At 41.8% G+C, this 13,495-nt stretch overlaps 1 protein-coding gene across 1 annotated transcript in view; it reads left to right on the top strand.

Moving 5' to 3' along the window:
- The first annotated feature begins 854 nt into the window (after positions 1-854).
- LOC131287793 (nephrin-like) overlaps positions 855-13,495 on the top strand; it is a 37,346-nt gene continuing 24,705 nt past the window's right edge. Inside the window, exons 1-3 of the mRNA XM_058316880.1 lie at positions 855-954; positions 12,829-12,952; positions 13,055-13,169. Of these exons, the coding sequence (XP_058172863.1) occupies positions 855-954; positions 12,829-12,952; positions 13,055-13,169 (339 nt within the window). The remainder of the gene's footprint in view (positions 955-12,828; positions 12,953-13,054; positions 13,170-13,495) is intronic.

Genomic DNA, 13,495 nt, shown 5'->3' with positions numbered 1-13,495 from the left:
GCTTTTGTTCAACATGGTGTGGCTTTGGCGTTGGAATTATTGTATACATTACATTCTTCAGTTCACATTGCATTCTATAATAAACTCTATCATAAAGGTCCGCTGTTATCTATCGTAGAAATCTGCCATGAAAACGATAAATAGTTAATAAATTGTATAACTTAAATTGTTCTTCATACTGAACAGCTTTAAAACTAAATAATCCGTAAGAGAATCGTGGTTCTAGATTAAATCAATATACCACCTTATTAATAGAGATAATAATTTATTTCCGTTTTATGCTGTAAACCACCATGGAATAAAAACTAATAAAATTCAACCAACTTACCTCTTCTGATTCATGAACCGTGAAGCGATAGAAGCATGTGGTCAATTCATCGAACATTTCCTACTTCCATCCGGCAATCCATTTGCACAACATAACAAAGTGACCCAACGGTTAGATCTGAACGACTCGAAACAGAAAGATAAAATGCATGACATCCTTGCGTCTCCAACGAACTAAACTTTACGTCTCTCATTTCCAGGAAGGCCTGAACCTGCCGCTCGGAAAAGTACGGGTGGCAAACCATTTGAAGCTGCATCGATCGTGTGTTGCACGTGACGTTGGATCAAACACTCCATCCGCTTGCCCGATGGAGCATCATCACCGCGTGCCAGAGGTTGTGGAAAATATTGCACCATGGAACCATCATTATCGGCCACGTCCCGTTCGCAGTTCACTGTGGCATCGTTAGGGACGCCGAGTCATTGATTGAACTTGGACCGACGGTCTGTGATTGGGTGTATCAAGAAGAACGTCGTGACGTCACGAAGCAGGAAGTGCGAGGACTCGTCCAGGACCAGACCCAAACATGAGACTCGATGGTTTCGTCAACGCTGTCCTGTGCTGGAAATTGGTGATAATTATCAACGCGATTGATGGGAAATCGATGCACGAAAAAGACAAACACGGTAGGTAACCGTAGCAGCTGATGAGATTTCTTTATTCATGGCCAATCTGTCATTTGGAACCATCTAGAGTCATTCGTTATTTGTGAAACACTGATCATATCTGTGAAGAATAAATAACATTCATTCTTATTTTACATAGCTTTTAAATTCCTAAAGTTTCATTTTAATTTCTATCTTCGTTGGATTCATTTGATTCTTTGATTTCTAAAATTAAACACTAAATCTAAGTAGATATACATATTTAGCTGCATCTAAATAAAATGCTGTTTCTTACCCAACAGTGATCATTTTTTCATTTACTTGAACAGTAAGTTATCACCTTGAACAGTAAGTTCGAAATAAAAACTGTGCATGAACAAATTTTCCAGGTTTATTAGGTTGTGTTGGTTCCACTTGATTGCCACACAATCGTGTAATTAGAACGCCAAACGTTAGCACAAAAATTGAAGGTATCTGTTAAAGATGAAACTGGTCAAATATTACACGAAACTTCCAATGTCTTTGCCTAAAGAAATCACTTTTTTTAATCAATTTAAAAAAACGAGTTAAAATTTAGGGTTTTTTCTTTCGCCAACATATTACTTCAATTTTTCAGCTATCACTCATCAAAACATGAAATAGGGAACTTACAAATACGTTATAACTCTTACAGTTCATTAAAATATCACCCAGAATCTTTATCATTGCTGATCAATTTATTGAAATTGATACCAATACTCTACATATTCGAAATATTTACAGGAATACTGTTTGGACAAATCGATACTACTTTAATAATTTAAACAAAAGAAGGTTCATACGAATGACGCATTAAAATTATGTTTAATTAGAATGTCGCAGGTGTCATTTAAAAGCAGGATTCCCAACGCAGACCGGTCACTGGGCCTGCCCGCGAACCACCGACCGATGCCTCGTCCGCAAAGCTTCGGGGTCAAAGGCATAAGCAAACTTTCATGCACACCTCCTTCCACCACCACCGAAGCCGAACCCCTGCTCAGGATTCCCTCACTCCGATGATTATAAGATTATGCTCTTTCGGAAAATGTCTTTTCAAGTTAGGCCAAAGCTGGTTGTTTTCCCCAACCTGACCCTTGCACTCTTCACCCGCAACCCTGGCGTCACGAAGGACACAGCGGTTCACCTTTCCAGACGCTGGCACCACAAAAAGCAGGCCGTGGTCTGCTCACGTGGGGTGTCTGGTTGCGGTCTGTGCCTGGAACTGTGCCACCATAAAGTTGGTAAAATTAATGAACTCCTTGATGAGCTGGCTCCTGCTTGTTGCCCCCGGTGGTCCCCTCCTTCCGCTCTTTCCCCTGGGTGTATCCATTACAGACCGGGTGTCTCAGTTGCCATCAGTCGACAAAAGGCAAAAGACAATGGACCGACTGGGAGGGAGGTTGAGGGGACTGACTCAGATAGCCAAGAGGCATAAAGTCACCGCAGAAGCGAAACTTTTCCAAAGAAGCAACTCCCACCGTCTCCAGTCCCCGCAGTGTTCCCGCGTCCAAGAAGCCCTTTGGAACGAGGGGCCTAAGTTTAGGCACGCAATTTTTCTTCCTGAGCTAGTTTCTATACGCTGGACAAGAGAATAAAATAAAACACCACTCTGGGAGAGAAACGGACGATTGACGGAGCTAAATACAGAAACTCAAGCTTCGCACAGTGCGGTAAAGAAAAGAGGCGACTCTTTTCTTCAGCCTCTTATTTTGGGAACCGAAGCTGTCAGCTAGTTCCTTCAATTTACTTGCTACTGACGTTTGGTTTGTTTGATCTTCATAATTCTTCGAAGGTCCCCTCCATCCCTAGTACAGTGCGGTGAACGGAAGCAAAAAAGCCGCCCGCTTCGTCTTTCCCGGGTAAATATCATATTGGCTCGCACACAGGTGCGGTGGGTTCGTCTCATTTCACACCATAACATCGATCCCTTTCACTGGAAATGGGTGGTACCATGTTGCGTAATTAAACTTCCAATAAACTTCATTCCACCCGCCGCTGCCGCATCCATTACATCGTGGTATTCCTTCAGCAGCCGAAGACGATCTTCTTCGGTTGTTTTGTGGTAATGGCGGCTTTCCGGTGTGTGTTTTTCCGTGCCGATTTCATCGCCTCTACGAGTTCACCGATTCGCCTGAAATCTTTGGCGAACAATGTCATCCTTACATCGGGGCACGCACAACATCAGTCGCTCGCCAGGTTTCCATCGACACGCGATTACTCTCAACATCATGAGGCGTTCCACAGACGCTCGTGTGGGGCGAAATTAAAGTACACCTGCGCTTCGAGTTTTCGCACGATCTGCCACATATCCCGGTAGATAAATCACACACGACAAATTAATCTCTTGCTGTAATCACATCCTTCCATACCGCGAAGCCGGTGGTGTACGTTTTGATCCACAATTTAGTGGATTTGGTTGCCATAGGCTTTTTGGTAGGTCTAAAGGACTTATTTTCGTTGAGATTAGGTTTTTATAAAACGGTTCATCGAATATGGTAAAAGAAGCCACATTTTAAGCCTACACGGTAATGTTAAGAAGCAAAAATTACATTTTCACACATTTTTTGGAGTGTTCTTTCTTTCAGACAGGTGTAAAAATTTACAGATTACAAAATGTGTAGCAATACAAGAACAATGAGTTTGTTGGATATGTGTGCCCTTCTTAATCCACTTTGATTAACTCAAGCACGTTTTTTGGGGTTTCTTCTCGTTCAGTCAGTCTATTGTTCAATAAATGTTTCCAATTCAGCTTTTCAAACACCGGGCAATTGAGAGTGTTCGTTAACAAAATACTGTTAGTTATTATTGTTATTTTGCTAATAACTCAAAATTTACTATTCGAAGCAATTTTCAAACAATCTTAACATCCGCTTTTAAACCAACCTTTAAGCAGTGATAGAAACGGAAAGTTTGGATACAAGTAATTTAAGCCATTATGATACAAGTAGTTTTAGCCATTGTGTGATGACGATGGATTTTTATGTCATTTGTTTAAATTACATTCATAAAAAGCAACTACAAATGAACTTATATTGAAAAATTTGAAATTTATCAGATTTATGAAATAACTTGTTTCTGTTATATGAGATTCTCGAGACATAAAAATTATGGAAAATTGAAACAACATTTCTATCAATCAATATATCATTTTTGACTACTACTTAATCATAGTAGGCGAGATTTTTCACCCATATCTACCCATAGATATCCACGAGTCCATTTTCAAAAAACTAATTTAATAGAACTATAACAGTAAGATTATAATAAAATAAAAATAAAAAATAAAATAAAATAACAGGGGTGCACTGCTATCCGGCTCAAATATAAGCAAGATTGAATGTGTCCAGGATGATCCACTTTGCAATGCTTATCCATTAATACTAGTTCTCTAGAAATATTCAATATACTCCACCAACCAGTGTATTTTTCGTAAATAATTGCCGTTCGCCTGATATGACAGTGCGTTTCCACAAAAAAACCGAATCTCAAATCCTTTTGCAAACGCCAATGTAGATTGTTTCTGTAGTAGAGATTTTCTCTGTTTCTCGGAACTGTGTTTCGCAAATCAAAATGAGTTTCGTTGGAATCGTGCAACACGCTTCCCGGGCGTGGAACAGACGTTCCACACGAGGAGCGCGTGCGAGACGATGGCATCTTTTCTTGAACGTAACGCGTGACAAACTTTCTCCTTTAACCACGCGAAGCAAAGATCGGAGATACGATGCAGGGGGAGTAACTTTCTTTAGGTCGGATGGCTCGACGGGAGCCAACATGACAAACTCAACGGTGCCTCGTGGGGTAAGCGGGTTCACCGGAGCAATCGCACAAGAAACACTCAAGATGTTTGCGTTAATGCGTCGCATGTATGCGCCAAATGTGTGCCGTTTTGAGCCCGGACGCAATCTTCGCAGTCGCAGTCAGAATTTATTACCGTCTAAAAGGTATATGCCCCCCCAGCGAAGTCGGTTCCGTGGAACACGTTAGTCTGTGCATTTGTGTGTGTGTCGTGACCTTCAACACACATGCCTTGAGTTTTACTTTGGATCCCGATCTTCTTCAACTCGCAGCCTGCGGGCGTTTGGCAATGATATCTTAATAAGCCCAATTGGCAAGACGGATGATTAAGACTGATAAAAGTTGAATCGGTGCACGCGTTTTCCCTAGCAAGAATAACATTGTTGAAAACTGAGATTCCACTACGATTTTCATGATGGCCAACATTACAATGCACATGAAAGACTGACGATTTCCGAAAAGCAAAAAAAAGTAAAGTTAAAATCAGAGAATACAAAATGTTGATGACTTCGGACTCGATCTCTCGATATTTTTCTCGTATACTTAAAATTGAGTAGAACAAGTTGATGTCCCAAACACATTTGGAGACCAATGCGCGTAAAAATCGAAATCTAAAATTAACATAAAAGTACCTTAATTTTGGGGCACATCAATTTTCCCTCTAAATTTCTAGAACGTTATCCCCATCGCTTTAAAATCAGTCCCGTATGGAAGAATGACTTTAACCGTTATCGTGAACACAGTAAACACGGTCAGAGTCCATTGGCATTGGCATCGTTGGACGGTGGTTTTCCAAAAATGGCTGGCTCTATCATTATGACAGTAACCACGGAATAATTAATGTGGACTCGGCCAGTCAGCCTTCGGCTTCATCAAATTCCAATGTCCAAGCTCCTAATCCGTGGTGTCGTAAACGTAATCGATGGTGCCAGATGGAAGGGAAAAATGGGATTTGCTTCCTATTTTACATCACCGGAAGAAGCAGACTGGAAGAATAATAAAATCATTCCGTTCCGATGGTTTGGCTTCGGGTGCTGAAAATCGCATTTCTGCAGCATGCGTTTTCCGGGTTCGAGACCGATTTTCCCGGTTTCCGGCTACGCTTTCCCGATGAGCAACGCTGGACCACTTCCGGGGCTAGCCACACTCGACCGGGCGGATGATGATGATGATAAACGATCGGTCGGAGTCTGTGTTGTGTGCGTCTTCCTGGACCAGTTTCACCCGCTGACCTGCCGTGCGTGGTGGACGCGTCGCTCAAATTTGCCACCGAATGATCTGCTCGTTATGATGGCCACTGCTCCCCGCCGAAACGCCATCGGTTTACCAGCCGTGTCGGTGGAGTTTTACGAGGTAACAATTAATCACTCTCGCGGTTGACGCTCCACCCGGGTGGGCCTTCGAAGTGTCGCGTTGCCGTGCCTTTGCCAGCTACCGTACCAGCTTACTTACTTGAACAGATTGCCGGGTTGCCGGGCTGCAGGTGCTTCTTCCATAGCTTTCCACGCCAAACATGCTACCATTCCGATGGCACACTATAATTGAAATGCCACGCGACGTTAATTTCTCCAGGCACGTTCCATTCTACCCGTGAAGAGGGCCGTAATGACACAAAGCTTCATCCGGCTTCATCCAGGAGTCAGCAAGTGTCGGAACTTTCGGCTTTCATTGTAAAAATAATCCCACGAATGTTAAAGTCGGTTAATTTTCTCCTTATCGTTGCTAGAAGGTACGAAATATCTTCCTTGACGCTATCGGATTATCACTACCTGTCCTGTAGTATTATGACATCGGTTTTTTTTAACAAACGCAATTAATGATACCATTAGTTTAAAAAAAGGTTGGTTTTATTCAATCAACGGAATTCAATGGGAATTACAATAGTTATACGATCGTTCATCGAATGCCCCAACTCAATATCTTTCAAACGATTCGTTTAACACATTTTGTACAGCTGCTTCTTACCTAAATTCCTTCTTAAACGAACTTTAGGTAAATTGAACCTTATGAAATACATACTCAATAGATTAAATAGATCAAAACAAGAATTTTCAATCTAAGATCAATGAATTGTTGGAACAGCTTAAAAAAGTTAGCAGATTGATGCAAAAAAAAAACTTAAAATAGTACCGATCCATGGTATAACATTCTTAGTTAACATTCATCTAAACAAAAATTTTCTTTGTATGCACCGGTAAAGTAATTCGCTCCTAAAAATTAAAGAAAATTCCAAAATTAACAGAATAGTACGGTCGTGCACACCTCACACCAGGGTCCATATTGAAGTCATTTCCTAGTGGCCGAATCCAAGGTACTGAAAATAATAAAAACGTCAAACCAATTTAGAATTGCAAAAGTAAAGAGTGATTGACTCATTCGAAAAAGCGAAAACATTCCTCATGACTTGTACCATGTACATTGTATCTTCGAGGTATGACTACGTGAAAAATACCTCAAGATCTTGCACTACAATATTTTTGCTGTCCGTTATTAGTCCGTAGAGCTCACAGTGTTAATCACTATAGGGTATACATAACTCTTCAAACACAAATATATTTAAAAAAACATCCCTTCTCTCTGTGTATGAGTCTACCAACGTAAACTGGAAGAAGCATCCTGCAAACATGCGGAAAAGCAGCTTCCAAAGAGGACAAAGCAATGGCGGGCCATTCAGTGATCGAAAACTGAATAAATCATTTCGAATCAGTATGCAGTACCGTTTTGGTGAAAAATTTAAATTCGATAGTTCGCGGAAAATAATAACACACCCACTGCACCACTTCCCGTGACCTACTTCTGTTAACCGGTACACGAACTGTTTATCATTACCAAGGGTTGTCTGTGTGTACAAATGGCCGCTGGCCGACGGTGACACAGAGAGAAGGTGAAAGAGGAGCTTCATTGTTCGATGACAGACCAACAGAAACAAATATTATTGAGACCTCAAACAACACAACACACAAGGAGGAATTTCCCGAGCACGCGATTCGTCTTTATGTTCGTTTATTTTTAATTTTATTTTCACAAGCGTTAATGAATTATGATTGAAATAGTGGGGCACCGCTGAGAATTACCCGAGGACATAAAGTCTACGGTACTGCCCGAAACTCCGCCTCGTTTGGGCTGCTTCACCATATGACAGCACCTCTGGAAAACTCTGCTCCATTCGCCTCCGGAACTGAACCGATCGCTGGAGCGTAATGGACGCGACCCCGGTGGGGTTAATCATTGATCAAAAATTAAAATCTCCGAAACGATGTTCTGCTCGGGAGAATTTTATTGTACACGCACTTCGCCGGTATCATCATCATCATCATCATCATCATCATTATGAATTTTATTGTTTTTGGGAAAATTGCAGTCTCACCGAGAACGATTTTTACGCCACCAAATGAAGCGTATATTAGGTACAACTTTTCTACATCGAAAGTTATACGACTTTATGCCTGCACTTAATAAATTTTTAAATTGTGAGTTGTTTTATTTTTTATTTAAAGTATGTATCCTATTTATAAACTCATACTATTTCTGAGTTTTCAATCCACATTTCGACTGATTTTGTTTTGTCAGATTGCCGCCCTACAAGATTGCATCTCGTTCACGGATCATCATTCTCGTGTATGCCATTCCACTCCAGTCGTGATGGGACGCCGACCAATACATGGCTTCCAGATCATCAGTCGTATTTTGATAACGGCCATTCAGGTTCGAAGCACCGCAGTCCTTGTACCACCAGGCCCCGTGGCGATCCGCCGCACAATTCACACCCTTCCAGGAATCGTTGTCGAGATCGTGGGAGGAAAATTTTTGTCCCACGTTGTACCGCAGCGCGTCCCCCGCGTCTCCATCGTAGGTTCCGAGCAGTTTCAGCGGAAAACGCTCACTTTCGCTGCCAATCTGGAACGCCGTGTAGCGTGCGTAGCGGTAGTTTCCTTGGAAGTCTTTTACTTCCACCAGCAGCTCGTGGGGACGTTGTGCCGTCAGCTTATGCAGATGGTCCAGTCCGAGCCAAAACTCATCTCCGGCGTTACCGAATCCACGACGATACTCGAACCACTTCCGGAAGAAGTTCACCCGCCCGTTCTGGCGCTGCTGAACCACTGTCCAGCCTCCTCCGAATTTACTCTGCTCGCAGTACACCTCGAACACGTCCGCACTGCGTTCGATCTGAATCAGATACTGGCCTGTTACCTTAGAAGGCTCCGCGGCGCAAGACCCGAAGGGTCCTCTCTTTCGTGCTTCGTGCAGCTCGCGCACGGTTTCCTTTAGAGCCGTTTGCCCTTCGAGCGCTTTCTGGATGTTCTTTTTTAGCCACTGGCCCTCGTCTTGCAACTTCCTAAGGTCGGCGTGCAGTTTTCCAATCTGCGATTGGCACTTTACGATTTTTCCATCACTCTCCCGGACGCTTTCTTTTATTTCGGACAGCGTACTCTGCAGGAAGTACAGCATGGTCATGACGGGGTCCGAATTGGCCGCAGCAGGTTTGGCTGACCAAATCAAGATACAACATAGGCTGATACCGATCGAGTATACCAGCACACCCATGATTTTCAGGAGAACTGATCGCTGGCGTTGAACAACTTGTTTACTGCGGCGCACGATCGACTGGACTGACGAAGACAACACACTGCGTACATTTCTTTTATACACCCTGCGAGACACTTAGGTCCGACACTTTGGTCGTTTGTGTTTTGTTTGTAACTGAAAACTGAATCCACATCCCACATGCATAGGGCAATGGACAGCACATGTGTTCACTCAATTAAGAGCTCGTCTGGGGGAATCCCCAACATGTGTTGAACTTGAATTGGCGATAGCGTTGCATACGCTTTGTGCCGTCACTAACAAAGTCACTGCAAGAAATACGACACCGCAACGTGTGAGAATTCAAACTTATCACGTGTATCAAATTATTCATATTTTGCATGTTTGAATTATCGATGTCAATTTGCTTACGGTTTTCTAAATATTGTCTTGTAGATCCTGCAAGAATTATTATAGAATTGTCTTACTTGTGCCATATTTCTAAACAAAAAAAAACCAGTCAAAAACTTAAAGGGCAGCAAATTCAATTGAAGTTTTTTGAAGTTTTGAAGTGTTATAAATATAAATTTAAATCAACTTACATTCAGGAAACTTGTTGAACAGCATTTCGAACACCTTTGATGTAGATGACCACCGTCGATCGAACTACATGATGTTCTTTTAGATGTAAGTTCCAATTATTTAGAATTTCTCCAACCTCAGCATGATGTAGCTGAAAAAGCTATCCCAAAGCAACTAAACACAGAGCCGCGGTTGGATCTACAGGTTAGAAAAATGTATATAAGAAAATTAGCAATAAGAACTGTGTTGTCAAATATTACAAAGCGAATCGTTCGGTTTGCAAAAATTATGCTGATCACACGCTCAGTACGAAGTTCGTGTTGGACTTGCAATCACATTAGTGCAGTTGCGCCAGTTGCGAAGCAGTTGTTTCTTCACTTTGCAAACGGCTGCTCTTCCCTTCCAACGCAAAGAGAAGCACATCTGTGCGTATCGGTTTGCTTCTGATTTTTATTATTTTTTCTTCGCACTCCACGCTTTCCGATAGAACCAAGATAGGTTCCAGTTGATTATAGTGGATCTGCATCACGGATGTTTTCATATGCCGTTCGTTCCACGGCAATATTTTCGAACAAACATACAAACTCACACACACACTTAATAACATCGTGCCCGGAGTACACCCTTCGTTGGAGCGCTGAGTCTTCCTTGCTCCACCGTCATGCAGTGAGATGCATGAAAATGAAACATAACCGAAACAACAAACAGCAAAGTTCGGGCCGTGCGCATCCGCTGCATCGCAATAGTTTTCCCGAGCCGCGCTGAGCATACAAGAAAATGGAAAAGTCGCACTGGAAGCTCGGAGGGCCCTATCGCAACTAGCACTGGTAAAGACAATAAACAAAAAACATAAACACAGAAATGAACCAGCAAAAATGGTTCGCGAAATAAAAAACCCTCCAAACGTTCCTACCAAATCACGGGCCATCCGGCGACCGGGGAATGCTTGGAATGCCGGGTGAAAATTATCAACCCAAACACAGGACGACAACATAAATCTTCACCCGCATCCACATCCAATGCGCGATGGTTCGAACGCAGAGCGTGGAATTGTCTTCTTTTGACGCCGACACTATCAAACTTCTTGCCCGGTGCGGTTGTTGGTGGTTTGGCCACATGGTTGCAAATTAAAAACTGTCAACGGGCTGGCAATGACGAAGGCTGGGCGCCCCTAAACCGACCGCTATTCATCATCGTGTGGTTGGTCGTTGCATCGTAGTTGGATAATTTTTCAGTATGGGTTTTGTTAAATTATTTGGAGTCCGTTTTATATTCGCGACTTGAAAATCGAATCTAAATGAATCTTGGGTTTAAACAGAACGTTTTTGGCACGGAAATCTATTTAATATTCAAAAAAGCTCTGATCTTGCTGGACACGTACAAACTAACATTGACAAAACTACGCCTATTGAAATGCACCTGTTGAAATGGGTTACGATTTTATTTTACTTCATTCGATTTTTTTGTAAACTTCACAAAGATAGTTTCGATCGAAATATCGTTTTGAAAATAAGGCTTTTGGCATTTAAACTTTGGAATAGTATTAGGGAAAATTGTAATTGAATCTACATTTTTTTCTTAATAAACATGTATTTCAATTTAAATTACAATTTTATGAATATTGAAATATGAAATATAATGGTAAGTGTAATGAACGTTTTAACTTTAACTTGAGAACTACTAGAACGCTTAATCCGTGTCTAAACAAATTGTTTAGTTCAAAATACACTTTATTTTATCAGGCCAATTTACAAGCAATCGCTTATACTATTTCTTTATGGAACAAGTGAGAACCTTTTAAAGGCCCCCTTTAAATACCGAAACGACTTTTGCATCTCGAATCTTTGACATATAGACTAAACACTGTGTAAATGTAGATATTTGTATTCTAAATATGCTGCAAATCATAAAGCCCAATATAGCATTGAGTTTATGTGGTGTTGTCCGAGATTTTACATAATCCCCACAGTAGACAGCACAAATAAAGCGAAAGACAATACTGATCAATCATTCAATTGTGTACATCGAGGGTGGAATATGCTCTAACAAATCACTGACTCGCAATGGTTTCCATTGCTCTTTGTTTCCGTTGGCCTACATGAAAGGGCTACACTAAACCCAATTGCGGCTAGGGGCACAGCGAGCCCCAAAATCCAGCGTCATTCGGCCAGCGCGTCAAGAGCGGGATTGATCCGGACGTTGGCATGCCAAAGAAAATTAGATTACTGTCAGCGCCAAATGCTTTATCTGTTCCATTTGCGCCTTTCGTCGGTATTTTAGTGCCTTGTGTAGGAGCGGTCTGATTGGTGTCTACCGGCGTCGGACGCGGAAATGTGAAGCTGGCAAAGGAAAAACGTATTCCACCGATGCGAGAAACCACCACCGATTGGAAAACGCATCGAAATCGAATAGTGGCGCATTGAGCACGGTGTGCGTGTCTGCTGTTTGCGGGATCATCAGATATCTCATCCGTGGTTTACGGTGAATCTCTGATTTTTGTTCTCACCAGCTCCATAGCCTTCGGGGAAGGAAAAACCCATCGGTATCGCGGCGTACACCTGAGGCATATGCAAACCAGAGGCGTAAAAAGGAAGAGACGAATGACACGATGAACTGAAATCTGCAGTTGGCACTGCTCAGATGATCTAGTAGTTTTGCTTTCCGTTTTCCACCAAAAAAAAAGGTTTTTGCTGCTTTAGAAATATTTGTCAATAGTTTCCAAGTCGTTTTTTACTATGTCTACTCCAGTCAGTAATCGATTTTTCGTTTCACTTAATTTGGGATACTCTCCCTGGCGATACGCAGCAAATATAAAAAGCTATCAAGTTTTTTTAAATTTATTTTTCCATGTTTCAAATTCGTAGTTCAAACAAGAATGAAAAGTTTAACTTAAATTTCTTTTTTATTAGCAACAGTAAAAAATATACCGATGTAGCATTCGTATTCATGGCCGTTGCATTTTCTTTCTTCCTGCAGATGTCTTCAGCGTGGAGGGAGTCGAAGGACGAAGCATTGAGCTACAGTGCCCCATCACGGTGCCCCTGTCCCAGGTCTACATGGTGCTGTGGTTTAAGGATAACGCCGGCATTCCTTTGTACAGGTAGGCCGATCCTGCCTTCACTCACTTAGTGGTTTATTATTTCTTTAACATTGTTCCTTTACGATCTCTGCTTTCCCCGCTCGGTTTGGTTCGAATGAAAAGCGTCGATGTTCGTGACAAAATTTCCCGCCAGCCGGCTCACTGGTCGGCCCCGGAAGTGTTTGGATCACGCGCCCGCTTCAATATTGATAAATCGCCAGCGTCGCTGCTCATAAAGGTAAGTTAGGCGATTTAATTAATACGTACGTGGGGTTTGGCGTTAACTTGAGAAAATAATATGTAAATGTACAACAACAACTGGTAGTTTTCAATGTACCAACAAACATACGCATGATATTGAAATCTAACAACCTAGGAAAATCGAAAGAGATTTTGTTTTGAGAAGCAACATTTTGAAGTAAATCATTCTAATGTCAGCCTAACTTTGCTACTTTGTTTGGTTAGTTTTGGAGAAGAAAAAGTTTAACTTTTTGTTCAATCCTGATCTGCTCGTCTCTGTTTAAGAAATGATTAAAATAAAAGGAACTATTCTCTCATGCACAT

Source organism: Anopheles ziemanni, chromosome 2 (genome assembly GCF_943734765.1).
Source record: "Anopheles ziemanni chromosome 2, idAnoZiCoDA_A2_x.2, whole genome shotgun sequence".
In the NCBI taxonomy this organism is placed as follows: domain Eukaryota; kingdom Metazoa; phylum Arthropoda; class Insecta; order Diptera; family Culicidae; genus Anopheles; species Anopheles ziemanni.
The sequence above is the reverse complement of the archived record's forward strand: the minus strand, read 5'-3'. Positions and strand labels throughout refer to the sequence as shown.